The 26,653-nt window shown below is 34.0% G+C and overlaps 3 protein-coding genes and 1 non-coding gene across 8 annotated transcripts; 1 reads left to right on the top strand and 3 right to left on the bottom strand.

Annotated features, from left to right (window-relative positions):
- Nucleotides 1–624: 624 nt before the first annotated feature.
- On the bottom strand, nt 625–6,541 carry FAP2 (Chalcone-flavanone isomerase family protein). Of its 2 annotated transcripts, none has more exons than XM_059598064.2 (11): nt 6,388–6,541; nt 4,863–5,423; nt 4,520–4,742; nt 2,730–2,805; nt 2,523–2,625; nt 2,355–2,423; nt 1,891–1,927; nt 1,736–1,810; nt 1,607–1,658; nt 1,345–1,389; nt 625–957 (listed from the first exon to the last, which is right to left on the bottom strand). In XM_059598064.2, exons 2-11 carry the CDS (start codon nt 5,375–5,377, stop codon nt 860–862), a joined length of 1,293 nt encoding a protein of 430 aa, XP_059454047.2. In that variant the 5' UTR covers nt 5,378–5,423; nt 6,388–6,541; the 3' UTR covers nt 625–859. The 2 variants fall into 2 exon arrangements, with proteins under 2 accessions (XP_059454047.2, XP_059454048.2); XM_059598065.2 differs by lacking the exon at nt 6,388–6,541 and adding an exon at nt 6,050–6,102.
- Nucleotides 6,542–9,343: 2,802 nt separating this feature from the next.
- Nucleotides 9,344–16,053, bottom strand: LOC132184309 (G protein alpha subunit 1). 4 transcript variants are annotated; one of them, XM_059597891.2, is made up of 14 exons: nt 15,743–16,051; nt 15,180–15,358; nt 14,994–15,066; nt 13,908–13,945; nt 13,726–13,815; nt 13,459–13,536; nt 13,150–13,257; nt 12,813–12,914; nt 12,017–12,072; nt 10,770–10,904; nt 10,215–10,308; nt 9,931–9,990; nt 9,761–9,840; nt 9,344–9,679 (listed from the first exon to the last, which is right to left on the bottom strand). In XM_059597891.2, the coding sequence occupies exons 2-14, from the start codon at nt 15,264–15,266 to the stop codon at nt 9,502–9,504; spliced, it is 1,179 nt and encodes a 392-aa protein (XP_059453874.1). In that variant the 5' UTR covers nt 15,267–15,358; nt 15,743–16,051; the 3' UTR covers nt 9,344–9,501. The 4 variants fall into 4 exon arrangements, with proteins under 4 accessions (XP_059453874.1, XP_088374277.1, XP_088374278.1 ...); XM_088518151.1 differs by having other exon boundaries at nt 15,180–15,345; XM_088518152.1 differs by lacking the exon at nt 9,931–9,990 and having other exon boundaries at nt 15,743–16,053.
- A 2,106-nt stretch (nt 16,054–18,159) lies between these two features.
- LOC132185984 (small nucleolar RNA snoR100) lies at nt 18,160–18,270 on the top strand. The gene has a single exon (XR_009440669.1). It is a non-coding gene; the product is annotated as a small nucleolar RNA snoR100 (small nucleolar RNA).
- Nucleotides 18,271–20,224: 1,954 nt separating this feature from the next.
- Nucleotides 20,225–24,193, bottom strand: LOC132184678 (uncharacterized). The gene is made up of 4 exons (XM_059598399.2): nt 23,407–24,193; nt 21,087–21,182; nt 20,904–20,971; nt 20,225–20,450 (listed from the first exon to the last, which is right to left on the bottom strand). The coding sequence occupies exons 1-4, from the start codon at nt 24,025–24,027 to the stop codon at nt 20,333–20,335; spliced, it is 903 nt and encodes a 300-aa protein (XP_059454382.2). The 5' UTR covers nt 24,028–24,193; the 3' UTR covers nt 20,225–20,332.
- Nucleotides 24,194–26,653: the final 2,460 nt, after the last annotated feature.

The following is a 26,653-nucleotide window of genomic DNA, read 5'->3' as shown; positions in this document are numbered from 1 at the left end:
CATAGTGTCTGAACCCATATAGTGTCATGTAACATAAGATATCATATCATTATGGAAAAGTATTTGATTTCTTCCAAAAGTTGTGTGTAAGAGATGAGACTTTTCTAATCGCATCGGCAAGACTCCATTGCCAGTGTAGTGTGAGTTAAATAGCTATGAAAATATATCATACAATCTCATACAAAGAAGTTTTTTTACAAATTGAATTGTAAGCGTTCCCATAAATCAACTTAAAAAAAGTAATGGTTTCTTAATATGTGAAAAGCACATTTTTTTAATAACACGTCCTTCTCACATACTTTCTAATAACATTAACGGTGCATACACAAACTCTTGTCATCTGAAGCCTTAATTTACCTACTAAAATATCGCCATTCCCACATGCTTAAAAAACACAAGTCACATTTTAGAAGCTGGTTTAGAGTAACTCCTGCAACCCAGTTTGTAGGGTTCGTCGGAGACGTTTGTCCAACCTCCTATGATTAGCTTTTATGCATTCTAACACCTTGAGAATTGAAAACATGGAAGTCCAAGAGCAGTTGATGTGAATGGTGCCGAAACTGCATTCTCGTTTGTATTTTGTTTTATTTCTTTTCTTCCCCCATTTTTTTGTATAAAAACATATAGATCTAACAATCATCTAATTGATGTGAATCCCAAATAAAAAGGTACAATTTATTGCAGAGAGGGCAGTAAAACTATGAACTATAACAAGAATGAAGAAGCTGTATATATGGTAAACCCCTGGACAAGGCAGCTGTATTCAAATCCTCCACAACAGACCTACTATTTTCTTATGCAACCGGCCATCCACTTTCCCGTATAAAAGGGGGGCAGTGGAGTAAGGAAATCAACCAGTTCAGCACCTTCTCATGAGATTCGCTACATTTTTGCCAATCTCTGCTTTCGTTTGCGCCGACACTGGAACATCTCCAATGTACATGTCAAAGAATGCCCCTGAAAAGTAAATTTATGCATCTTTCAATTCTACCCTTTCCTCATTAATCACAAATACCCTCTAATTAGGGGTGAAAAGACAGGTAGTTAACTAACCGCCTTAGACAGTTACGGTTAACCGCTAACCGCCTATATATATTATATTTATATATATAAAAATACATGAGATGATGTCGTATGTAGTAAGGTATTATCATATTACCATACAAACGACGTAATTTTGTTTTTTGTTTTTTTTTTTCTTTTAAAAAGTGGTTAGCGATTATCAGGATTATTAACCACTAACCGCCGGTTAGCCGTCTAAGCGATTTAGCAAATTTTACTACCTACCTTATATATATATATCGAAAAGGAAAAGGAAAACTAGTGGAGATAAGATCCACTTACTACACAAATCTTTGCTATGGACTGCTCCAATCTGGTTACCTCCAACTGCAAAAGCAAACAAATGAAAGTCAATCTCATATGCAAACTGAGAAAGTTTGTGAAATTAATTTCACTCCTTCATCCAGTATGGATTGAAGTAGAAAGTAGACTACAATTTATAACTAGTAGTGCATTAGCAGCAAAATAAGAACACTGGCCAAAATTAAGGGTGAAGGAGAGGAGAAAAACTTCAATGGAAGCCATCACAGAGATAACTACTTACTTTCTGTAATTAGTTGTCCGTCAGCTGTTCGTCGGAAATCAATTGTTGTTCCCTGAAATGTTCCAGGCAAGTTGACGTTAACACTGATACCAATAAAGAAAAGAAATGCAAAGACTGGTAGCATATTACCGCAGGTATTGGAATATCTCGTGTAAAGTATGAACCAAATGCTCTTAGGCAATGGTAATCGGTGTCTGGGTTTATCTGAATAACCAAACAAAGGAGTCAAGAGTAAGCAATAATTTCGTGTAAAGCACAAAAAATGGATTTCCACAATCATTTACCTTCACCAGTCGGCCTCGAAGGGATTTCTCGAAAGCACTGCAAGAAGTGTAATTAGAACACTCTAATGAGGAAGATAACATATGAATTTCATCATCAGACACCATTTATCAGTTCACACAATAATAATGCTCTCTAGGGGGCTGAGCTAAGCAAAGAAAAATCAGGCACAGTTAAAACTAGCTTGGTTGTACTACACCATCAAAATAAGACTTCAGAGAGAGTAGGACTTTTAAAAATAAATAATTAGCTGACAAGCCTAGGGCCCGAATGCCTATATCCAACCGATAGCCCAACTGCTTAAACCAAAAGCCAAAAAAGTTCATAGCTCAGACAGTTAGCAGATCTTCACAAGCCAAAATGCAGATGGATCAGACAATAATAATTGTGAAAGACAAAAAACCCACATATGTCAAGGCTGTTCCAACACCAAATATATGTTTAGAAGAAGATATCTATAACTCACTCTCTCACAGTATTGATTTTCATCCCATTGCAATTCACCACAAGCCTAACAGCCATATTAATATCCTCCCTGCATCACCAATGAGAAAGGCTTTCATCCATCATGAAAAATTAGAGCAAAGCCATGAAATTCAATAAAACAAATTGTCTACGTTCATAACCACTGTACCTGAGAAGATCCTGATAAAAATCCTGGCGTTTATTTAGTTCGTCCACAGAAACTGAAGCATACTTTGGACCCAATTTCTCGCAGATGGAGTAAGGATGAACATCTACAAGAAAAAGGATCAAGAAAGAGTATCACAGTGAATGGGAAAATATTGCAGACTTGCACTAAATAACACAGAAGTATAAAGTGAAATTTAAGAATACTTACAAAAACCAAATGCATAGACCTTAAGAGATTTGATTTTGATTATTTTCATAGTTCTTGATCCAGTTCCAACGAGGACCTGAAATGCATATAGAAGCTGTTCAAATCTAACACATTTGGTAAGAGAAAAAAGGACGCTTAAACATAAAATACAGAAAAATAGAATATTAGTACCAATAACATATATAGAGTGCTCAGTACAAGAAGTCACATGCATGTTAAATTTCATAGGTATTCTAACAATGAATTAAACACCTCAAAGTAGAAAATTTAAAAGTGTTTCTTATTTATTTTTATAATTTTTAAGAGACACCTATCACGATCCATAGAAGATGCTAGCCACGTCTATGCCATACTCTAAAAAAATTAGTCAAAGTTCCATTATAACTCCGTGAAATCACTTATGGAGCCTAATTTCATTTAGTACATAACTAATATGGGATTTAACACTTATGCAACGCTTTTACAATCCACCAACCCAATATGAACTTAACACAACACCCTCACAATCTAAAGCATCAAAGTCTCCTCCATTCAAATCTCTAGCATCCTTATCAGAACTTGCATTGTGCTGCAGTATCCCAGGTCACACGGTGTTATTAAGTTAACTCTGATACCATTTGTTGCGACTTAGGGAAAATGCTAACTATATCTATGTTCTACCTCAAAGTTAAAATTGGGGCTTCCTAAGATCACTTATAAGTTTGGTTTCACTTAATATACAATAAATGTTAAACTTAGCACTCATGCGACGACTTCACAATACACCCACTCATTGTGGGCTAAACACAAAACCTTCACAATTTAGGGTATCAGAGCATCAATCACCACAAGTTATCTTCATATATAAAGAGTACTAAATAGGGAACAAACTATAAATGGGAAAATCACTTGAAAGAATTCTTTTCTTGATAAGTAAAATCTCTTAAGAGAATTCTAAGAATGCATTTGATTAAATCCATTGCCTACATCAACAGAGTTAAATCTCATGGCTTAGAAACACACATGGTTCTAGTCTAAATAAAAGAAAAAACTTTTCTACCTTCTTTTTTTTTTTTTTTTTAGGGGGGTTTGGGGTTGGGGTGGCGAGGGGGGGTCTTTTTTGTCCTCCTTGTTTCCTTTTATGAAACAGAACTTAAGAGCATAAATAGATAAGAGAAGAGTGCACAGCAGCCAAGGAACTCATAGAAAGCAAATATCTGATTTGGCATCAAAGTACACCAATTTAACTTGTAAATACTTTAAAGTAGTCGAACATAAAACAGATTGAAGTTCTAAAATGTTAAATAATTTTAAAGTGGCAAATATCAGCATGAAATTCAAAATTCCTGGACTTCTGCCAAGTCTAGAAAGTCAATATGATACACATCTTCAAATTTGGCCTACATCAATTCTAGTGGTAATAACTCATAAGTAACTTGGGGTTCCTGAAAGAGCATCAGAACTCAGTATTTCTTATCCAGCATTGACCACCTAGTCATCACCTTATCCTTAAAGATAGCTAGCTTTGTAGAGGGACAAAGAATAAAGATTTAACCTATATTCTTCAGCTAACAGCCTATAATTTCAGTATAGTTCCGATAAATATGAGGTAATTTTCATTTAAAAAAAAACAAAAAAAAAAAAACATGAGAAGCAAAGAAATCACCAGCACAAACACAGAATATACATTAATAAGTAGCCAAATTAAAACAGGAATTATAAATTAAGGTGCATAATTTATAGTTGCTATAGAATACTGTAAACGAGATTGAGAAGATCAACTGTCCATTTGGATTCCAATAAATGTTTACCTCTGAACTTAAACCGGAATTCTTCTCTCCAGTTAAAATGTTGTCCAGAATCATAGGAAACTCAATGCCAGTTCTGGGCTCAACTGCATGTCTTGTCCAGTTCAAGTCAGGAAATGATGGACCATAACATCTTTGATTCTCAACCTCACAAGGCCTTTGATCCATATATCCATTTACTTGTACATCAGTATTCTCCAATGGAACAGCTAAAGCCTCGGAAGATCTGGTGGCAATCAACACAGAAACAAGTTTCTAGGGTTAGACTAACGTCAAAAACAGACCCAAAAAAAAAAGGGAGAAAGTGCACGACAATCTACTTAAGGAATGTACAATGACTACTCACAAGTTATCAAATGGTGGTACAATTGCAGCAGCTAATGAGAGCAAAGGATAAGATTGAAGCCTTTTGGCTTCTCTGGACATGAGCTTCATCATGAAACTTGAAATCTTATCAAAACGCACTGGGACGGCAGATTTTCCTTTTGATTGTATATAGTGAAATCCAGCAAGATTATGTCTACTAGAAATAATGTTCTTAACTCGTGTAGAAGATTCACAGCTTTTGGGTTTCGAACCATGTGAACTGCTGGCTATGTCCCGAGTCAAATTTGAAGTGGACGTACTAGAGATCCAAAAAAGTAAAGCACCAGCTAACTTTGACACACAGTTAAATGCTTCTCGAACAGCTAAACTCCCAGGGGCATATAAGTTTCGAGATTGGTATATCGAATTATCAACAAATGAACTAATCTGTGAAAATAAATGACCCCCATAATTGTGCAATACAAGGGGCTCAATTGGAAAGATGTCTTGAGAGCTTCCGTCAAGATCAATGAAAAACAACCAATTATTCCGCATATTTTGTTAGTTCCTTAGAATATCCAGAATGCGGACTTCAAAGTTCCTGAACAGGAAAGTTATGCATGAGATATGAATTACAAGACACCTGCATCAGATTTTGTTGGAATGACTAAATTTGCATTCTGTATGAAAATTAGAATGGGTTGTAGCCTTGTAGGGCAGTTAGAGAAGTCTGTATATGATAACAGTTACATGCAAAACATTCAAAAAACAAAACAAAAGGTCCAGTTGTGCAAAGTTCGAAAGTCTTTAGTTTTCCAGACAACATGAGTTTTCAAAAATTTAAAATCAATTCCAAATCAATTGACATATGATGCAACGCAACCAAACATTATAATTGAAACTAGGCGCTTCAATTTCTAGTTCAAGGCCCAAATTCCATGCAACCAAACAAAAACTATTGTCATCATGGAAACTACTTAATCCAATGAATTAGGAGGTGATGATGAAAATGGTCTTCCACCATCACCACTAGAACTTCCTGAAATCAAAACCCATTATGGTAATTGAATTGCTCTGCAAAAAAGAACTCCAAAATTGAAAGGTGTACTCCATCCACAGCTATGCAATAAAATCAGTAAATTTCAAAAATTTTAAAAATCACATTGCTCATAACATTCTCAAAGAAAAATTTGAAAAACTCCAAGAACTGAAGGAATCAAAGTGTACCATTATTTATCCCCGTGTTTATGATCAATCAAAGCAAAAGCACCACCTTTCATTCTGACTTCAACATTTAAAAAGACAACAACAAAAAAAAAACAAAAAAAAACAAAAAAAAAGGAAAAGAGAAATTCAATTAAAGGCCCCATTGGTTCCTTCGGAAATACGGGCCCCATTGGTTCCTTCGGAAATACGAGAAAGTGCGAGAAAAAAAACAGGACCATCTTTACGAAGCATTTCTCTTTTTCTTCCTCTATATTCTCTTCATTTTCTCTCATTGTTCTGAAGAGCCAAACAGAAAATAAAGGCAACAATAAAAAAGAAAAAAGAAATGGAAAAAGAACCTGAAATTAAGAAGAAGAAAGCTTCAACGACGGGATCACGAGGTTGAAGCCTTCTGCATTTGCAAGTTAGGGTTTTCTTTTTTTTTCTGTGATTTTGTGAGAGAGAAGGGAGCGAAAGGAATATGCTTTGGGCACGAAATGGGAACACGTCGGAGTTGATACAAAGGCCAAACCGCACAAAATTGAAAAAACGGTTAAATAAATAAAATAGAAAAGGAAAAAAGAAAGCTTTTCTTTTGATGACCCCACTTTGCTTTCTCGCCGACTTTTCCGGGTACTTTCCTCATTCATTTCACTCCCCTTTTCTTCCACGTGTCGGGGGTCTCTGTCTCTGTCTCGGTCGTCATGTTCTGTACACGTGCTTCCTGGGAAATGGCAAAGGACAACTTCGAAATATAATAATATTAAAATAATAAATAATAAAATATATAATAAAATGATTTATTTTTCTTTCATTTTCACTGATATCTTGTCAAGTGTTTCAAATTTTTTAAGGTATATATTGTTATTATAGATTTTTGTTTTGACATCTCCAATGTCCACACAAGGGAAAAAGGAGAATAAATTGGTCTTAAGCCGATTGAACATATTCATTATATAATGGAATCAGGTTTGCCTCTGATTTTTTTTTAAAAAAAAACCTCAACATCTCCCGTAAATAGATGGTCAAGATTCAATAATATCATTTAATTTATGACAAAAAACATTGTGTGTATCTAACCATTAACCATTGAGGATAGGAGTGGCAATTCATGTTCGCATGTCGGGTTTAAATTTTGTTGAAAATAACCCAACTTATTTAATTAAACGAGTCAAATCCCTCGACCTTAACTCTCTAATTTTATATTGAGTTCACGTATCTTGTAAAAAATTGTATGCCGTTATGTTGTATGTCGGGTTCAAGGCGTGTCGAAGGATTCACTGATCATGTTAAATAAGGGATGGTGATTAAGTGACCTCAAGACAATTATCATATGTGTTTTTACGTAAATATTAAGGTATAGAGTCAACTTATGCAAGAGGAATCCCCATACTACTTGATTAGTGAAATTACACTAAATTTTTTACCCATATACTGATATGGTCGGATCAAACTATGACTCAACTAGATTTAAGGAAACACTTACATTTTTTGATTAGAAAGTGTATATATATTTCTTTTGTTCTTATTCTTTGTTCAGGCCCTAGGCATCTACCAATCATGAACGGTGTTTAATCTTAATCATTACATGAATATTTTGAAAGTGTTTAGATGTGCCAATTATCGTGCACATGATTTAGCTAATTAAGCCGCTTCTCATATTATTTTTGGAAGCATTCTCATAGGGCCTCCCATTATATTCCCCATTCGAATCAAAGGTGAAAAAGCCTCTTCCGTTTCCAAGAAGTATTTCAATCGGTTAGGACCACACCTGATAAAGCGGAAGTCACTAGTTCAAATTTCCCTCCCCCTCTTGTGCGGATATATCAAAAAAAAAAAAGGTAAAGTCCACATATCCCTCTCAAACTACCACCCAATTGACAATGTCCCTCCCAAACTTTCAATTGTGACAATATCCCCTTCAAACTACCAAAATATTGTCAATGTCCCCTATAAGATTAGCAATAAGACAAAAATACTCCTATAGATTTCTCAATAAGACAAAAATACCCTTATAAATAAAAAAATGATTTTTTTAAAAAACAAAAAATTTTAATTTAAAAATAATATTTTTTTAAAAAAACATTTTTTTTTAAACAAAAATTTTTAAATTTTTTTTTTTTTAAAACGGAAATTTTTATTTAAAAAAAAAACTATTTTTCTATTTAGTTATAAAAAACAAAAAATTTCATTTTATTAAACAAAAATTTTATTTTTTTTAAACGTAAAATTGATTTTTTTTTTTTTAAATTGATTAAAAAAAATGGCCAACGTTTGGATTTTTTTTTTTTTGTTAGTTTTAGGTTTTTTCTAGAAGTTTTAGTTTTTTTAAAAAAAAAAAATTTACTAAGGGTAATTTCGTCATTGGGGGAACATTGACAATTTTTGGTAGTTTGGGGGGGAACATTCTCAATTGAGTGGTAGTTTGAGGGAGTTATGTGGACTTCCCCCCCCTTCCCCCATAAAAAAAAAAGCAGCCGCTTCCATGTAGCATTTTCCTTCGTTCAATTAGAAGAAAAAAACAACCAAAAACAAACAAAACCATTACTTGAATTAGTCTTCTTTGAATTGGAGAGAAACAGCGTATACGTTTGGTGCACTAAAAGTCCAACCTGAAAATGGCTGTTTTCATTAACGTGTTTTGAAAATTATTTTTTGTTTGTTATTTAAAAGAATGTATTGATGTGATATGAAACTAAATGGACAGGAATTCTCCGGTGCAAGTGGGCCGGAAAGAGCCTGTTCTTGTTAATATAAGGGTAAAATTGTTATTTTATATATTTTTTTAATAATTTTGCCTTCATATTAACAAAGATCAGCTCGTAAATGACCTGAAAATGATTCAAATTCTACAAAACAAAAAACAAAAATTTTACAGAGGTCAGTAGATCAAATTTCCCTCCCCTCTTCCTCTTTCTGTGTAAGGACATGTCAATAATAATAATAATAATAATAATAATAAACAGAACATTAATTTCAATAATCAACCCCTACTGTGTAGAATTACTTTACTGTCCACGACATATATGATATATGAAACAGGTCTTTCTTTCGCCTCAAATTTTCCGAATACAGTTAAAATATTATTGCCCTTTGCCAATCTAGTTCGATCATGTAATGATAAAGAAAAGAAAAGTCAGTCAAAGAAAAAGAAGTCATTAGCTCATGAGAAAAACGTTTTTTTTTTTCCTTTCACATTTTTCATGAAATAATAATAATAATAGGAAGCAAAGTTGTAGTGAACATTGCATTTTTTTCCTTTTAACCATGATTCTAGAACATTAAATAGCTTAAAAGCTTTTCTTGGTCCATAAATTGAACAGAATATAATTGTAATTAAATGCTGATATCAAAAATCGAGTTGATATTTACTATTTAGTACACTTGACCTTAATGCCCAAAATCTGATGAAGTTGTTCAATCAACAAACACTTTCTTTTCTTTTTTTTTTTGCCTAAGATCTTGCTGTGTGGTCATAATAAGCCAGCCTCAAAGAGATTTCTCCGTCTCAAAGTCTCATCTACAAGCTTGAAAGTCTTCTTCACAAGCTTCTGATCAAGGGCAGTGGTCCTATAGATCTTGAACACCCGGTCTACACAATCAGGAGCAGTGCTCTGAAAATACAACTCCTCGAATTTTTTCTTCACAAACCTGAAAGCCAGATGATTTAGAATGGTTAAATAGTCTTCCTTTTATCCCATGCATAAAGGGCAGGAAGATGTAAATGCTTACTCATATGCATGCTCAATCTCTTGTTTTCCCGTTGATACCGGCTGGTAATCCTTGAACCATTCGCATACGTTTAGTGGCACCTACAGAATGTAGAACATCAAAGATCCATACAAATGCAAAGTTTTTTTTTTCAACAATCATTAATTTTGCAGTGTTTTACTGACTCTCACTTTTAGAACCTTCTTCTCAAATATATCGAACTTGTTTAGAAACAGCATGAAGGATGTTTTCTGCACCCAGAAAGGTTGAAAAAGAAAAAGGCATAAGTTGGTAAAATAAATCTTAATTGTCCAAAACATAAAGCTCAGAACAAGTCATATTTAGAGAGAGAGAGAGAGAGAGAGAGAGAGAGAGAATATGTTGGAAAAGAACTCTCCACAATATATGTATTCATGTACATATGGATATGTGTACGTGTACAAAGATACATTACAGAAGGGGTATCAAAGAAAACCTTGAAACAAGGTTGCTTCAGGACCCACTCAAGGAGTTCCTTGGTCTCCATCATTCTGTTCCTGTTTTCATCCTCAAAGAGTGTTTGATCATACCTGAAACACAAGTGTCAGTTTAAGCCTTCTTCAGCTTTACACATTTATTATAATGCTATCATCTTATATGTTATGAGATAGAAGTGGGCAATTGTGCCAATCAGAGTCTTAACTGACAAAATTTCTGAGACCTTCATTTTGGTTGTCTTTGCCACCCCAACTAATGGAACACCAGACATAGAACAACCTTTGCTACTGGAAATTACTGCCCTCATGGCGGTTATTATGTGAACTTAGTCGTAATATAATCACACAACTTAAGTACTAATTTTAATATAGATCATCCGAACAATTAATGAGGCCTTAAAATAGCAAATAGAACTCTAAAAGCAAAATGAGAGATAAACCAGTTCAGTTCAAATGGGAACCCTCAATGGCGAAACTAAGGTTAATCAGAGACAGGCTTAATTGCCATCATGCTCGATGCATATGATGATAAATTAATGCAACAGTTAACTTACTCGCTAATGGCAACACAAAAAATTACAGCTGTAACACCTTCAAATAGATGAATCCATTTCCTCCTCTCATTTCTCTGGCCTCCAACATCAAAGAGTCTATATACTTCACCACTTTTCTTATTTTCTCCAACAGGGCTGCCAAAATGATTGCCAATATTGAGTCGTTGATAACTTCATTGTATTGTTAAACAAAATAAAAATAAAAAACATGAGTTCTGGACATTCATGCTTTTAAACATAGATATAGGTTGCTTTACAAACAATAATATTTAGTATGTACATAGATTATGTCATAAATAAGACACCATTTCGCAGCAGTGGATCTGAATTTGTTTATAAGTTATAAGTCCTATATAGATTATGTCATATATAATCTTTTTGTGCTGCCATATATAGACACCATTCCTCGTCAGCAGTGGATCTGAATTTGTTTATAAATTATATAAAAAAGTCGAGAGCCATGGCAAGACAAGAAAGATTAAGATAAGTAGAGATAATAAAGTTATAAGCAGTTGAGGAAAAGATAAGAGAGTCAAATAGCACAATTTGGTCATCTGCACCATGGAATTATAAGGCAGAACAAGAAGCTAGTAAATCAAAGTGACGAGGAATGCCATGAGTAAAGTTGTCTCTTATTTTGAGTTTTCAGCGGATACAGCCTTTGTGCCCATAACCCTAAATTTGTCTGTGGGCAGAGCTGTAAGGCAAAAATGGATTTACTGAGTCAATTCCAAGTAGTTGGGTAAAGGGAAAAAGGCTATGTTGAGATGACTTGTTTCTCATTTTGAGTGCCCAGTGGGCCAAATGTTGCAATCTGGCCACAAATAATCATCTTATCTTATTGGTATAAAAACAATATTAATAGAGAAGTTACATGTCGATTCTTATATCCCATCTCAAGATTCTACATTAGATTTTTACGTAGATCATGCTCATGTATGAATTAATAAGCTTCTCTACTGTTGCAAACTCCTACTTAACCCATAAAGCAAGGAATACCCGCAAGTTGTTATTAATAGCACCACAAGTGGGACATGTGCAGAATAAATGAATTAGCAGCAGCACATGAAGCGTGAATGCATTTTCTCCTTTTCATTTGGATTCACATAATAGTGTCAAAAATGCAGTTCAGCTCCTGACTTCAGGAAGAGAAGGACAAAGCACCAAAGCATGCTGCAGATAAAAGAAAAGTAGCCACATTTTCCTTATAATGGAAAGTCATCTTACACTTCACAAAGAATATTCACCTGAACTGAATCTCTACAACTCCAGTTGTACGAACTCTGGCATAGAGAACATCTTCCTGCAATACCAAAATACCCTAAGAAACTCGTTCAAACATATACTTTCTACTTAACTAATATAACTAATTATATAGAGATGCTATAATGTGATGCACGCCATGAGATATATATACAAAGTTTGGGGGATCGGGTGGTCGTACAAGATAGCTTTTGTAACAGACACTCTCTGCCGGAATGTCCTAGTGGTAGACGATAAGCAGTTTCCATTTGAAAACAAAGGCCAAAAAAAAGGCTGCAAAGCGGACACATGCCAAAAACAGAAAGGGAGCTCATTGAAGCTGCTTAGTGTTTTATTTTTATTGGTGGATAAATAACATTAGATTAATTAATAAGCAATCCAAACTTGAGAAAAGACATATAAAGGTACTTAAAATGCTCTAAAACATCCCTTCAACACAGCTGAAAGAAGATAAGAAAGCTCAGCAGCAATTCTCCACAGCAGCATCACAGCATGTGCAGATAAAATTTTGGTTAAAATGTCTTAAAAAAACCTTGAAGACTATATAATGAACGACTTAGAGCAAGTAGTAGAGAGATATATCTAGAAACTCTGTTCCATAATGGAGGAAGTACACTAGAAAATACACAAGAGGTCCAGATATTATCATTGTGACATTATTTTCTGTAAGCTCCTTTTTACTGCATGTGGCATTTCCTTACATTCTGATACTAACAACATAATGTTATGTTATGCACTTAAACCCTTTTGTGATAAAGAAATATTAGGGAGATTAGGTACCTTTGTAGGAACATAATTTGGATCAGCCAGTCTTTGCAAATTATCCATGAAATAATGGGCACACTCTGGAACTTGGAGCTCATTACCACGAGCAGACGTTTCCTATGTTTACAGGGTAAAAGAAACACTTAGCATGCTTCATTTAGAATTAAAAAAGGGAAATAAAAAGGAAAAAATGACTGAAAAGCTTAATCAAAATAAGACAAGACAAGCACTGAATAACTGGATAAAAAAATGAGACTGCTGTAGAGCAATCAGCATATTTTGATAAGTTTTATTTTATTTTATTATTATTTTTTAAGTGTAGAGCAATCAGCATATTAGAAGCAACAGCTACCTGAATTGCGGCATCTCTCCATAGAGTCTCTATCTCGTATGCAAGCTCTTTAGTGAGACGTGGACAATCCAATCTACCTCCAATTTCTGATAGTTTCTCGCCAATTGCCTGATACAAAATGCAAGTTCTACTGAATTGACAAGCCTAGCATTTCCAAAACAAGATTGAGGGATGAACAAGGTTTTCACTTAAAAAATAAATTATGTTAAGACTTTCGAACCAGATTTCATTTTTGCACTATTGTCACTATATTGAACGATCAAACCACACAAAGGCAACAAAATAGGCAGTCAAAGTGTGAACTCAAACCTTATTTTCACTTGATAAAACATACTTCGAGGAATCTGTGTCATTCTGAGCCAACTCCTTTGATCCATCATGCAGTATCTATTCAATAACATTCAGCATGCAATGAATACAATGATTGAAATTTATCCGATTCCCTTGGCATAACAAGGGCTAAGACTCGTCTAAGCTCAAGAAAAATATATTATTTACTAGAAGCAGCTGGCCTAGATACTCTTTGTAACATGCAGAAAGGGAAATAACCAACACACCCTTTCAAGTATTGCATACTTTTATAGTCTGATACACATTGGCATGGATGACTGAGATGTAGCTCTTTAGCTCTGCCTCATCAAAGCCAGTTTGAAACAAAAGTTTTATCTGCACACAGATCATGCACTCTAGTGTAAATATTAGTGTCTCAAGTAAAGACGAGGATACGCTTTGGAAGAGGGACTTGTAAAATATCTTGCCTGCTTAAAAATTGTGGACTTCCCAGACTCTCCAGCACCTTAACAACAAAAGATTGATCACATCATTTGGATCAGCCAAAAAGCAACAAGAAGTACAACCCGTAATACGTGTTTATGCCTAAGCCCCTAATGTGGAGACTTAAAACTAGAGGGAAAAGTTTTTATGCATATAAGCAATAAGCTTGAACACTAGGCCACTCCAATGGTGGAAAAAAAGAAAGGTGAGCCCTAGAAATTAGCAACTCAGGTACATAATAAACCAATAAATATCGTCAATCACTATATTGATGAAGAAGATATTAGCTCCTAGACCTAGATGCACAGAGAAGGGTGAAGGAAGGCAATCACACATAAGTAACAAAAATCAGAAGCTACCCAAGCATTCACAACCTTGACCACCAAAGCTACAAAAGGAAGTCACATTCTGGTCAAAACAAGGAAAAGGAAAACTGTATGAATATTAATTGTTGCTAGCAAATATCACTACTTTTGGTTTTCCCTTATCCTATGAGAAGAAGCATATTAACTAATAAATATGTAATTAGTCATCTAGTCACAATAACACTTTTATAAACTCTAACTCTATCTGTCGCCAAAGGACCCTAGTCAAATAGCAATCAACAAATAATGTCCCCGAATAAGAAAATGGGACTTCAGTAGATACTCATCGGATTAAGAACGGAATAAAGGTCAACAAGATGTTAAAAGGCATTACAGATTAAGCTGTAATAACCATGCAATCACAAAATCCAGGATTATCCTTAATCTTAAGATTTTTTCGCCTTCGCGAGAGGGTGACATTGGGAAGGTTTTTAACTACTACTTAATCATGAAACTTGAAATGGAATTTGCATTGTACACATTTTTTGTAGAAGACAGGTGACACTCAACAAAATCATATTTGTTATTTCTCTATCTAACTTTTGCAAAGCACCACAAGAAAAAACTATGCATGATGCCATGTGTTGCCGTCAATCCTTAGAATTCGAGTTTTTCAATCTCGACATGCTTCAACTACCAAATAGATGATTTTAGTGGATGCAAAACAACAGAGATAATAAGAAATACTGTTTAAGATAGGTGTACCAAGTAGTAGAAGTTTCTGGATATGCTTTTCAGCTTTTGTTTCTTGCTCAATTCGCCTTTCGATTTCTGCATCCTGAAAATCATACATTACAATCAAAATGAAGTCTATATACCACATAAAAATTGCTCTACCATCGATTAGTAGAAGGGCATAAAAGAGCACGTATTTTACTGAGTATAACTCACCTGTGCATTCTCTTCAGTATCAGCTCCATTGTAGTGACGGTTTCTGCTGCAGAATGAGCCCATATTTTCAATCACAATAGACAGCATAGAAGATGCAGAGTAAAGTTTTGCCAGAAGTCTCAACTCCTTAATGTAGTGTTATCACTCATTATCAGTTCGAGCTTACCTATATCACAAAACTTAGAACATCCAGTGATCAATAAAGATGAGCTACATCTCCCCAGACCCAAAAAAAAAAACTAAAAAATTAAAAATTAAAATAAAATATCTTAGGCCATTAGTCGTAATTGATGAAATAGTTAAATCAAACTACTTTAACAAATGAATTCCTCAAAAATCAATTCACGAGAAAGACCATCCAAAATGCTTCGCAATGAGAAACCCACAAAAAGTTTCATCTTTTTTGAAAAGAAAATGATATACACACCCTCTTGATCTACCATTTTAAGATCGAATCACCGCGATTTCCTCAGCAGAATCCGACCCAAAAAAGAAAAAAAGAAAGATCTGCGAGTAGAAAATTTGGGAATGCAACACAAAACGAGAGGCTTAAAAGAAGTTACCTGATAACCAAGGTCCAAGAGGCTGTTTTTCTGAGCTGTGGAGTTGAAGAAATGGCGGTAGATTTGGTGGATTCAGTGAGAATGAAGCTGAGAAAAGCAGTTCCCTCTGGTGTTGTTCAGAAACCATATACACTCTTTTATATAAATAGATTAAAAAATGTCGTAGAAATGGATATTAGTAAGAGTTATTTATTTATTTATATTTATATATAGTTAGAGAAAGAAAAAGGGCAGCTAAATCTGGAAGGAGGGAAAGTGTACGAAAGAGCGCCGAAAGCTGCAAGCCTCTTCTCCCCTCCCCTTCTATCTTCGGTCAGACTTATAAAGACGGACCAAGATAAAGAAACTCCCTACTTATATTAAATTTTTTTTTTGCTTGTTTCTCGGGAAAATACACTCACTTACGCCGTGACTTTATATATATATATATATATATATATATATATATATATATATATCTCTTCCCAATTCGCTACCAACTCCGAAGGATATATATATATATATATATATATATATCTCTTCCCAATTCGCTACCAACTCCGAAGGATATTGGTTAACGGGAACAACATTCAATCCTCCTCCGCTTAAACCGTTGGATTCATTTGACTAATAACGGGTTTTGTTTTATTTTCGTTTTATTTTCAAAAATCTTCTAAGTTGAGTTTCCACTTGATATGCAAATTTTAGGGCGAAAATAAAACATTGGTTTTCATTTGTTTAGAAATCAGTCCTTAACGAAAAAATAAAAAATAAAAAACTCTTTCCACACCTTTTGAAGCGGAAGTCACTAGTTTCAATTCCCTATTTTTCTCTTATGTGAACATGTCAAAAAAAGAAAAAAAAAAAAAAACCACTCTCCCTTTCTGAGTTGTCCAAATTACTGGAAAAGTTTTTGCCACGTCTTTAACACGCCATTTTGCATGGAATTATACTGAGGAATACTGGTTTTTGCAAATTTTTAAAAAAAATATTTGATTCTAAAATGATATATCACAATTTCATCATCTTACAGCCCCCAAAATTTTAAATCCTCCCCCTAATTTTTTGTTTTTTTTTTTAAAAAAAAAAATATATCCTTAAAAACATTTTTTTTGCCCCCGATTTTTTTTTTTTTTTTTTGTTAGTTCTACCCTCCCAAACCTTAAAGTCTAGTCCTGCCCCTGCGCATATATGCCGCCCCCAATGCTTTAAGGAAAAAAAAAAATTGTAGGGTTAAATTTGAGTTTTTAGTCAAATTGGCCTTACCCAAGCTCAGAAAAGATTAAAAAAAAAAATGGCCCCTACTCATTTTTAATTTTTTGGCCCTACCTATTAAACTCTTTGGTCTTGCCTAATAAAATTTTTTGGCTACCCACTAAAATTTTGTAGCCCTATAGTCCCTCCCAATATATCTTTTGGCCGTTACCGCCTTACCTATTAAAAATTGTAGTAACCCAACTTTTAGTCATAACTACCTATTGATTACCTATTTGAGATTTGGCTCTACCCACTAAATTTTATCTTTCTTGAATATCCAATAATACATCTCATTGCCTTTCTAATCCTAAACAATCACAAATTCACAATCAATAACCTTAAAATTTGAAACTTTTAGAGATTACTTTCGTATGTTGGTTTAATTTTCCAAATAACAAATAAATGAAAAAAAAATGGTAGCATTATATTTCTTCGTTCATATGTTATATAAGGCTTCATTCATATTATTGATGCAATTTTTGGTCCACATTACTACTTGCTAGCGATATTTCTTTATGGTTGGGTTGTGAGTAAAAGTCATGTACGTCTATGGTATTCCTGTAAAATAAGAACACGGTCAGAGGGTCTTCGATTGGGGCCGAAGACTCTCCGATGCTTTAGTTAGCATCTTGTGTGTAGACAAAAATATACAATGATAATATGCTTCTAATATCATATAATTTGTGTGTATAAAGTGAGATATATGAAAATGAGTGGGAGAGGTTATAGAGAAATAAGAGTCTCCTCCAAAGAGAGAGACATGAGAGAGAGTCCTAGAAAAAAGAAGACATTTCTCCTTTTATAAGCTAATGGTGACACGTGTCACCATATGAATGGACAATAGCAAAATGATAGATAAATATAAATAGGTGGACATATTTTATCCCTAACACATATCTTAAGACGCAACTTGTACTGACTACGTTCTCATCTTAAGGTTGTTGCTTATTCTTTGTGTAAGTTTCAATTGTCTTTAGTTTTTTTTTTCCTTCTAGTTTATGTTTTTTCTAAATGAAAGGTTTTCAATCAAGACTTTTTTATCCATGAAGGTTTGTAGTAATAATAGCCTATGCAATATATATATATATATATATATATATATATATGTATTTTTTTTTTTTTTTGAGAAAATAGTCTGTGCAATATTCGTGTACAATAAGTCGATGCTTTGAATGACATGAGAATGAAGGAAGCATGATCATGTGCACGGACATGGAGTTCACGTGTCAACATGTCTACTCCCTCTTATGCTTTATTGGCTTTAACTTTGGGCCTGGTTGCAACCCATATCTTTATTCTCTCTTTTTTCTTTTTCTTTTTTACTTATGAAAAATTAAAATTTACGCTTTGGCTTATGCCTCGGTCTCTGGACTCTGCCCATAAAATTTTTCGACTTCATCCCTGAGACGGTGACATATCGTTTTGCAACTAAATCTTTTGTTAAAGTTTTGAAAAACCTAGCAAAAATTGATTTATGTGAAAAACAAAAGAATGAATGTTTGGTATGAAAAAAGTAAAAATGTAAGAATATTTGGTATAAAATATTTTTGTTTTGTATTGATTTTTTTATTTGAATAGTAATAAAAAGTAATTGATGTGATGTAAAAAAGTAAAAAATATTGAGAAAATGAAAAAAGTGAGGAATAGTATCAGGCATGTGTGGCATTTGCCAAACAAAGCCCTAGCATTTCTCAATTATAATTATCTCCAAAAATGATAATAAAATTATCAAAGACCAAAAAAAAATAAATGAAATTAATCAAGGTTAAAACTACAAAATGAAACCAACAAAACTCCAAGCTAAGGTATATGGATTATTTTTTGTTGTGAGTGCATTTGTTAGTATTATGTCACACATTGATAAAGTATTAAAAAAAAATACAGTAGTTGATATATTTAAGTGGATCGAAGTTCATTAACTTAAGCATTTTGATTAGAAGTGGTGTCTTAATTTGTATACTAATGTACTATTTGTTGAACTCCTCAAGTTCTCTTCTTTATAATTGGTATCAAAGTCATGATTAGTTTCCACGGCTAATACAAATGTATTGGTTTAACGTGTTTAGTTTCACTTCGGTTAAAAAGTGTAGTGGCTCTTGGTGTACGAGTGGGACTATTGTGTGAGTGTAAAAAGAGTATGATAGCTTTGAGTCGTGATACAAGTTACGCCGGCGTGCTTCAACAGTGAAGCACGCCAGGCTCAAATTTTTTTTTTTTTTTTTTTTTTCAAAAAAATTAAAATAATAAAATAATAATAATAAAAAAAATCACGTCCGGCGTGCTTCACTGTTGAAGCACGCCGGGCGTGTTCAATATCTTTACCCGATAGCTTTTAGTTTACGAATAAGACTATCGTGTAAAAGATTCATACGCGATGAAGAATTAGGTTAATGTGAAAGATACTCATAAGTGAGAAGGATATTCGTTATAAATATGCATTGATAAGTACAAAGAAAAATAGTTAATATACTTAACAAGACCCAAGCTTAAATGTTTTTACTATAAAAATTAGGGGTGTCAATCCGGTTCGGTTTCTTGGTTTTTGGCCAAAATCGGGGACCGAACTGGGGTACCCGGTTCTTGGTTTTGGAAAACCGGAACAAGGAACTGGGGTCCCGGTTACTAGCCGATCCGGTTTGTACCCGGTCTGGTAACCGATTTTTATATATATTAATTTAATTACCTAAAGTATATATATATATACCCAGTTCTGGTAACCCGGTAAAAACTGGGTACCAGCACCGAGGTACCCGGTTTTTGGCTTTTCCAAACCGGAACCAGAATCGGGTCCCTGGTTTCCTGGTTCCGGTTTCCCAGTAATTTTTGATACCCCTAATAAAAAGTGTCCCAATTTATATATTAATGTATTTTTTGTTGAACTCTTCACTCAATTCTCTCCCTATCTAACACCTTCCTCTCTCTCTCTCTCTCTCTCTCTTCCACCCCCCTCTCTAGGGTTTTTGAAATTAGGGTTCTCTAGGGCTTTATACAAAATTCAAATTAGAAAATGCCAAATCATCACTACTCACTAGTGTCCAGATAAAATTGGCATGTATCACACAAACAAACATAATATTATTATTCACACTTATTTATTAGCTCATTTTCGTATTTTATGTAATTTAACACTCTAATTTTTTAAATAATTGGTATAAAAAATTACTTAAAACATATTAAATCAACTAATATAAAATAATGACAACCACATACATAGATCTATGCAGAATTGCAGATCGAGAATACATGAAGCACGCACAAAATCCATTGTTTCATATAATATTATCAAAATTAAGAATGTTTGGTGTCTAGCTACGTTAAATCCAACATGATTACGTTAAATATATAATAAAACAATCATGAGGACCCACTTAAGAAATTTTCGACAATGTTGTTGAACTGTCCAGAGCATTCAATCTGGGGAACATGTGACGTGTTCTTTATCACTTCTAATCTTGCCTTCTCCCCAAGAAGCCTGCAACATGCACCCATGCAACAAACTCTCACCCTGTCATATTGGTTGGAAGAATCTCCAAAACAAAATAAATTGTGGTATATAAATTTGAGGTAAAAATTACTCGGTTTGTTTCGATGTAAAATGTTTTTTATTAAAAATTTTGACAGTGGCTCAGCCAGGTCTTGACGAGTTCTGACCGAGTTTCGGCGGTGTCTTAATTAAGTCACATTGGTGGCCCAATGAAGTCCCAGCGGGATCTCGACAACGTCTCGATTGAGTTCGTCGATTTGAGAATGAGAAGCTCAAACTCAAAAAATGGTTTACAGTTTTCAAAAATAGAAATCATTTCAAGGAAATTAAAAAACCTTTTTTCGATCAAGCGGAAAATATTTTTTTGTTGATTATTATTTTTCGTCGTACAAACACAGAACCTAAAATTGAAATTAAGAGAGAGGGAAAAGGAGCACATACTCCTTGAGTTCGGTAGCCATCTCCAAGGGAAATATCTGGTCACGGTCTCCCCATATTATCAAGACCTCCTATAGGACAAATGGAGGTACAAATAATTATGGTAATATATTGCCTCAAATCTGAAAAAGAATTCTTGTACAAATATTTATATGTGTTGTTTTATGTTCATAAATTAAAAGGTACCTGCTTAAGAGGATGCACGTTTGGTGTGTCATCTCTCCCAAGGGTTAGTCCCTTCAAAAGTTCAATCTTTTCCTTCCTGTTTTCTGAGTACAATTTCTGCATCCAAATCAAATATCCATCTGTCATCATCTTTGTCAAATAACTATATTGTTATATGGAAATGGAAAATTGAAATTAAGTTAAATATACTTAATTGAGAGTTTTTAAACTTTGAAGGAAAGATTACAAAATAAAAGTATATGAGGGTTTAAGTGAAGTTTTCCTTAATTTGTTTGATCTTTTATTTGTTTAAGGGTTAAAAGCATTAAGCACCCTGAACAATCAGTCATTTTCAAAAAAAAATTATATCAACTGTTATATGTAACACTTGGATATATCAAACTATTATTTTGTGGGGAAAAAAAATGCCTATTTGTTAGTGTTGACTGTCAGAATGGATGGAAAAACAAAATTTTGATCAAAATCTTTTGAAAACACCCTCACTTTGGCAATTAAAAAAAAAAAAAAAATTCAAAATTTTCCTTTTTAATTATTAATTTTTTTGAAGAAAAAAAAAAAAATCTAAGGTTAGAAGTGGTTCGGCCACCCAAATGAAGGAGGTGGCCAGCAAGCCACCCCGAACCCTTTGGGAGTGGCCCATGAGCCGAAGCTAATTTTCTATAAAATGGTAGTTTGATATATCTAAATGTCACACTTATCAATTTGAAAATGTTAAAAATTCAATGAGCTTTTTTTCATTTTTAACTTTTTTTATTTAAGCATTTGTTTTTTCAATATCAAGGAAAATTCCGTTACACGTCAAATGGATTGGAGATTATACTATATAAATGCATACGTAAATTTCAAAGGGAAATGTTAGGTGCTCTCTTTATGTTCTCCTAGTGTCATCATAGTACTTGGTGGATATTATTTTTTTAAAAAACAAAAAAGAAAATCACTTATTTCTCTTACTTGATTTTTAAAAAATAATATCCACCTAAGACTTAGAAGACACCAGAAGAACATTAAGAGAGCACATAACATTTTTCAATTTAAAATACTTTAGAATAATTATAGTGTGTTATGGGTAAACCTCGAACATTTCAACTATTCTTTACCTAACTACTAGATTAGTCTAATGATTTAACTTTGGCCAATAATGTTGAAAACGTATCCCTTGGAAAACAAAAGCAAAATGAAATCATAATAAGAAAGGGAAAGAAAATTGTTTTTTACCGGTTTAAAAGTCACTTTTTTTGCTAAAAACAAAGAAATAATCAATTCGTAGTTTCATTGCTTTCAAAATCACTCTGTCAGCTTTTTATTATTATTATTATTATTATTAATAAGCTAATTGCTAAGTTACGTGTAAGTTGTAACCACACATACTCTGTAAAATTACAATTATGTACTCAACAATAATAAAATTACCATAAAATAAAAAAATAAAAAAACTAGGAAAAAACTTGATGTGGTGAAGGCCCCTCATCCATGAGGTGGTGGAGGCCTCCACCTCCACAAACTTCCACCAACCTTACAGTAAGGGAGTGGGTGGATGCGTACTTTCACACAATTCTACAACTCCTACTTTGTGGAGTGCTCTGTGGATTAACAAAGGAGGTGGGTGGAAGCTCCGCCCCTTCTTTGTGGAATGGGTGGAGGCAATCTCTCTAGATGGCTGATGCCTGGTGGACACCGGCCTCCACCTTCAAGTGTGTGTATTTTTTTTTAAATGATATAATTGTAATTTTACATAATATAATGACGTGATTGTGAGTGATTTGGCAACTGGTTGACGTGACAGAAGAAGTCTAGTGAAAAATTTGGAAGAAAAAACTGATGAAGAGGGTGACTTTTAAAGTAATATTTATTCACAACGAACCTATCTCTTTAGTTAGGATTTAACGTTAAAATATATGAAATGACATGTATACTCATACAACTTTTATATAATTCTAAATTTAATCTTAATATCACATTAAAAAATGAAAAAAGAAACAAAAAAAATTGAGGGTATTTTAGTATTTTTCTTTCTCATGGGAAAAATAGTTTGCATCAAAATAAAAAAAAGCCGTGATTCAGAGCACGCGAGCATGTCATGCAAGAAATTTTTTTTAAAAAAATATTTTAATTAAAAAAACAAAAAAATATTTTTGCCGGCGTGCTAAGCTATTTATCTTCATCCAAATAAAAATAGTAAAATTGAGAGTTTTTATTCTCAATATATTAACCCTAAAACAAAATTAAGTCCATTGGGAGTAGTGCTACCCACCACGCCGGTGAGGTGCCACAACCGTGTGAGGTGTTTCATGGGTATTTGTCAACAAAGAAAGATATTTACCTGCACCATGTCGTTGAGAAAAAAGTCGGGAACGATGTTGAAACGCATGGAAACGGACAAACCCATCAACGTCCGTAACTGACTCGCCGTGACGGGCAACATAAGCTCCTCAATCTTCTCCAACTTTGCTCTCTTCATCAACGCCTCGTTATCTCTCCGTCTCATATTAACCCCGGAGCTCGCGATGACCGCCTTTTCAACTCTCTCCGGCCACATCCTCGCCACCTGGTAGGCCACAATCCCGCCGTAGCTCGTTCCCACCACGAAATATCTTTTCACTCCCAAGATCTCGAGCAGTTTTCCGACCGAAGCCGCCTGAAAGGTCTCGGCTCTCTCCGACGAACTGGTGGTGGAGCCGCCGAAGAAGACGAGGTCAGGGACGTAGACGTTGAAGTGAGGGGAGAAGAACTGGACCTGCTGGCGCCACTGCCAGAGCGCTATGGGACCGAAGCCGTGGATTAGAACAAGCGAGGGTTTTTGGGTGGTTTGGGTGGGACCCCAGAAATGGATGGTGGTTTCGCTGTCCACGTCGATGCTCTGTGATGAGAGGCCGGAGGCGGTGAAAGCGCGGCGGAGGTATATGCCGTAGAGGGAGACTGGGCTGAGAAAGTGTGGAACCATTGCCGTGAAATTGGTGGAGAGGGTGTGACGTGGGAGGGTTGAGCGTTTGGGGTACGCCAACTCCTGTTTCTTCTTTCTGTTCTATAACTTCTATGAATGCAATTTTGGGATAGAACGGTTGTTTTCATATAAAGAAGAAATTGGAGTAAGCTATTTAAATCTATTTTATATAGGTGGTTTGTGTGGTGATTTGTTTTAAGTTATTTTATTTTATTTTTATAAAGTGATTAATAAAAAAATTATTCAAAATATATGATATCAATCAGTGTAAAATCACTGTGAAATGATGGTAAAGAATAGCATTACTCATTTTATGTCAGTTGAGTTGGTATTTTTAAGAGCATTTCCGATAGAAGTTGGCAAAATAGCTATAAAAAAAGTACAAATTTTTACTTTAAGTACTACACATTTTTTTATATACTCCAACAGATTTTCTATTCCACTCTTTATTTTCTTTAAATATTATTTTGTGTGGAAGAGAGTGAAAGAAAGAGGAGAGAGAGTAAAAGAAGGAAAGTGAGAGAAAAAAAAAATAATAAACAAAATTTATAGTTTGAATAGCGAAAAAGGTTAATCAGCTTATTTACTGTTCACAATAAATAAAAAAAATTAAAAAAAAAAAGTTAAGTTGCCTAATTCTATTGGAGAGGAAAAAGCACCCATAATAATCAGATTTAACTATTATTAAACATTTGATAATGTGGAAATGTTCTAAGTGATTTTTTTTTTTTTTTTTTTTTTTTTTTTTTTTTTATGTCAGTAACTTAAAAAAAGTTACTGAAAATATGTATGTAATAATTAAGTGTAATAAATGAGTGTGAAGAATAACATTATTATTATTATTTTTAAAAAAGGCCATTTGTCACTCAAGAAGTAGCTGAAATCTATAATATATTATTAAAGACTATTGCAAATAATCGATACTAGCAACGGTTCTTAAACTTTTGATTTAACATATTTAAATTAAAATGCAATATCATGGAAAAGCCCTATGATTGTTTCCTTTGATCACATCACCTATGTCACATGACCATCCATCCATATTTGAAGCATTGTATTGAGAAATAACCATCATGAATGATGTGAGACAGTGACTTTTGATAAAAATATTTCACATTTTCAAACTATTTAAAACCAAAAATACAAAACTTGTGACTTTTGTAAAGTAGTTACAGGCCGGACACACCTATTTTCTTTCCAACATGATTCTCGTATCTGAGAATTTTGGTTGCTTGGGCAATAAAGCAGGAACGATTCTCTCTTTTTTTTTTTCAAAGTTATCATAGAATATGTTGTTTTGTCGAAGGAAACAGGATTAGAGATTTCCATTGATCGTCTTATTGCACTCTTCAACGATTTGTTCTCAAATTGCATCAAATACCGCTATCACGGTAGCCCTCTCCTCGACCTTTTGGTTAAAGAATTATAAGATCGAACGACTCTGTGTTTGACGGAGTCTACCAGGCACCCACACATTTAGAACATTTTTTTTTTATTCTATTTTAATGGGAATAATAATATGTAGATCTAAATAGATGAGGTGGAGTATTGCTATGGAGAAAGGGTGAGGTCAGACAAGACAAAAGAAAGAAAGAAAGAAAAGGTGGACATGGTGTGTCGAATTAAAAGGGCCGTTGGGGTTGGTTGGTTGGTTGGTTGGTTTTGTTGTGTTGATGAAGGTGACCCACCGACCGAAATCCTTCACCAAACCCTCCCTTTACTTTGATTTTTAAAAACACTAGTGAGCCTTTTTTTAGTGCACTCAGCATCTTGACATGAACTACATTACTAGGTTTTTTTTTTTTTTTTAAAGAAAAGAAAAAAGAATAATAATAAAATTCATTAAAGTATGTTTAGGGGAATTCAGCCCATAATCTGAGTAATTTGAAAAGACAATTAGTGTAGGGGGAGATGGGTCCATTTACAGGATGGGAAGTAATTCATATTAATTAAGATTGTGGGCCGCATAATTTTTTGATCCATCAACCTTGTTAATTGAGCATGACTTCAAAGTGTTGAAACCTTTGAGGATATAATATGAGTAAACATTTTATCTTATAAATATTTGGTTAGAACAGTTTTCAACACAATAAATACGCTTTCTTCGGGATCTTCAATAGTCGTCGTGCGCTCCAAATCACTACAAAAAAGGCAATATTACCGGGGACACTCCGACGCCAAAGTCACAATACGCTCAATAATATGTGTGTGGATATTTCAGGATTCAAGATGTTTTAGTACCTTGTGTAGGGGCCTATTTAAAGGCTTGGGGAGCTGAAGTAGACTTGGACTGGATCTTCTTATTTGAATTGGTTTGAGAGTCTAGAGTTGAGATATAACTCAACAGCTATCATGTAGAGATAAACATTCAACCGATATCATGTAGAGATAATCTTGAATAGTCATCTTGTAGAGATAAGTAGGACGTCTTTATTCCAATATTATCCTAATTGGAATATATCAGTCTATTTAATTAATAGGCCTTGCTTATTAATTAATATCTTCGTGGGCCTAAGCTTGGCCATTGGGCCCAGAATTTGATGGACTTGTAGTGTGAATTTATTCCCAACAGTTACCCCCCAATTCCCTTAGCCAAGGTACTTGGGTAATGGGAATTTAGTCAAAG

This window comes from Corylus avellana, chromosome 7 (genome assembly GCF_965113065.1).
Source record: "Corylus avellana chromosome 7, dhCorAvel1.hap1.2, whole genome shotgun sequence".
NCBI classification, from domain to species: Eukaryota; Viridiplantae; Streptophyta; class Magnoliopsida; order Fagales; family Betulaceae; genus Corylus; species Corylus avellana.
Note: the sequence above shows the minus strand (reverse complement) of the source record. Positions and strands in the feature narration are given on the sequence as shown.

What these genes read in the sequence shown, in the direction of transcription:
- FAP2 (XM_059598064.2), bottom strand. Translation starts at nt 5,377, where the DNA reads ATGCGGAATAATTGGTTGTTTTTCATTGATCTTGACGGAAGCTCTCAA. An exon ending in TTCGAGGCCGACTGGTGAAG is followed by an intron (nt 1,811 to 1,890) that starts GTAAATGATTGT and finishes TTGGTTATTCAG; the next exon opens with ATAAACCCAGACACCGATTA. An exon ending in CCATAGCAAAGATTTGTGTA is followed by an intron (nt 958 to 1,344) that starts GTAAGTGGATCT and finishes TTTACTTTTCAG; the next exon opens with GGGCATTCTTTGACATGTAC.
- LOC132184309 (XM_059597891.2), bottom strand. Translation starts at nt 15,266, where the DNA reads ATGCTGTCTATTGTGATTGAAAATATGGGCTCATTCTGCAGCAGAAAC. An exon ending in ATGTGTATCAGACTATAAAA is followed by an intron (nt 13,537 to 13,725) that starts GTATGCAATACT and finishes GTTATTGAATAG; the next exon opens with ATACTGCATGATGGATCAAA. An exon ending in GAGATTGAGCATGCATATGA is followed by an intron (nt 9,680 to 9,760) that starts GTAAGCATTTAC and finishes TCTGGCTTTCAG; the next exon opens with GTTTGTGAAGAAAAAATTCG.
- LOC132184678 (XM_059598399.2), bottom strand. Translation starts at nt 24,027, where the DNA reads ATGGTTCCACACTTTCTCAGCCCAGTCTCCCTCTACGGCATATACCTC. An exon ending in ACGTGCATCCTCTTAAGCAG is followed by an intron (nt 20,972 to 21,086) that starts GTACCTTTTAAT and finishes TTTGTCCTATAG; the next exon opens with GAGGTCTTGATAATATGGGG. An exon ending in ATGGCTACCGAACTCAAGGA is followed by an intron (nt 20,451 to 20,903) that starts GTATGTGCTCCT and finishes TGCATGTTGCAG; the next exon opens with GCTTCTTGGGGAGAAGGCAA.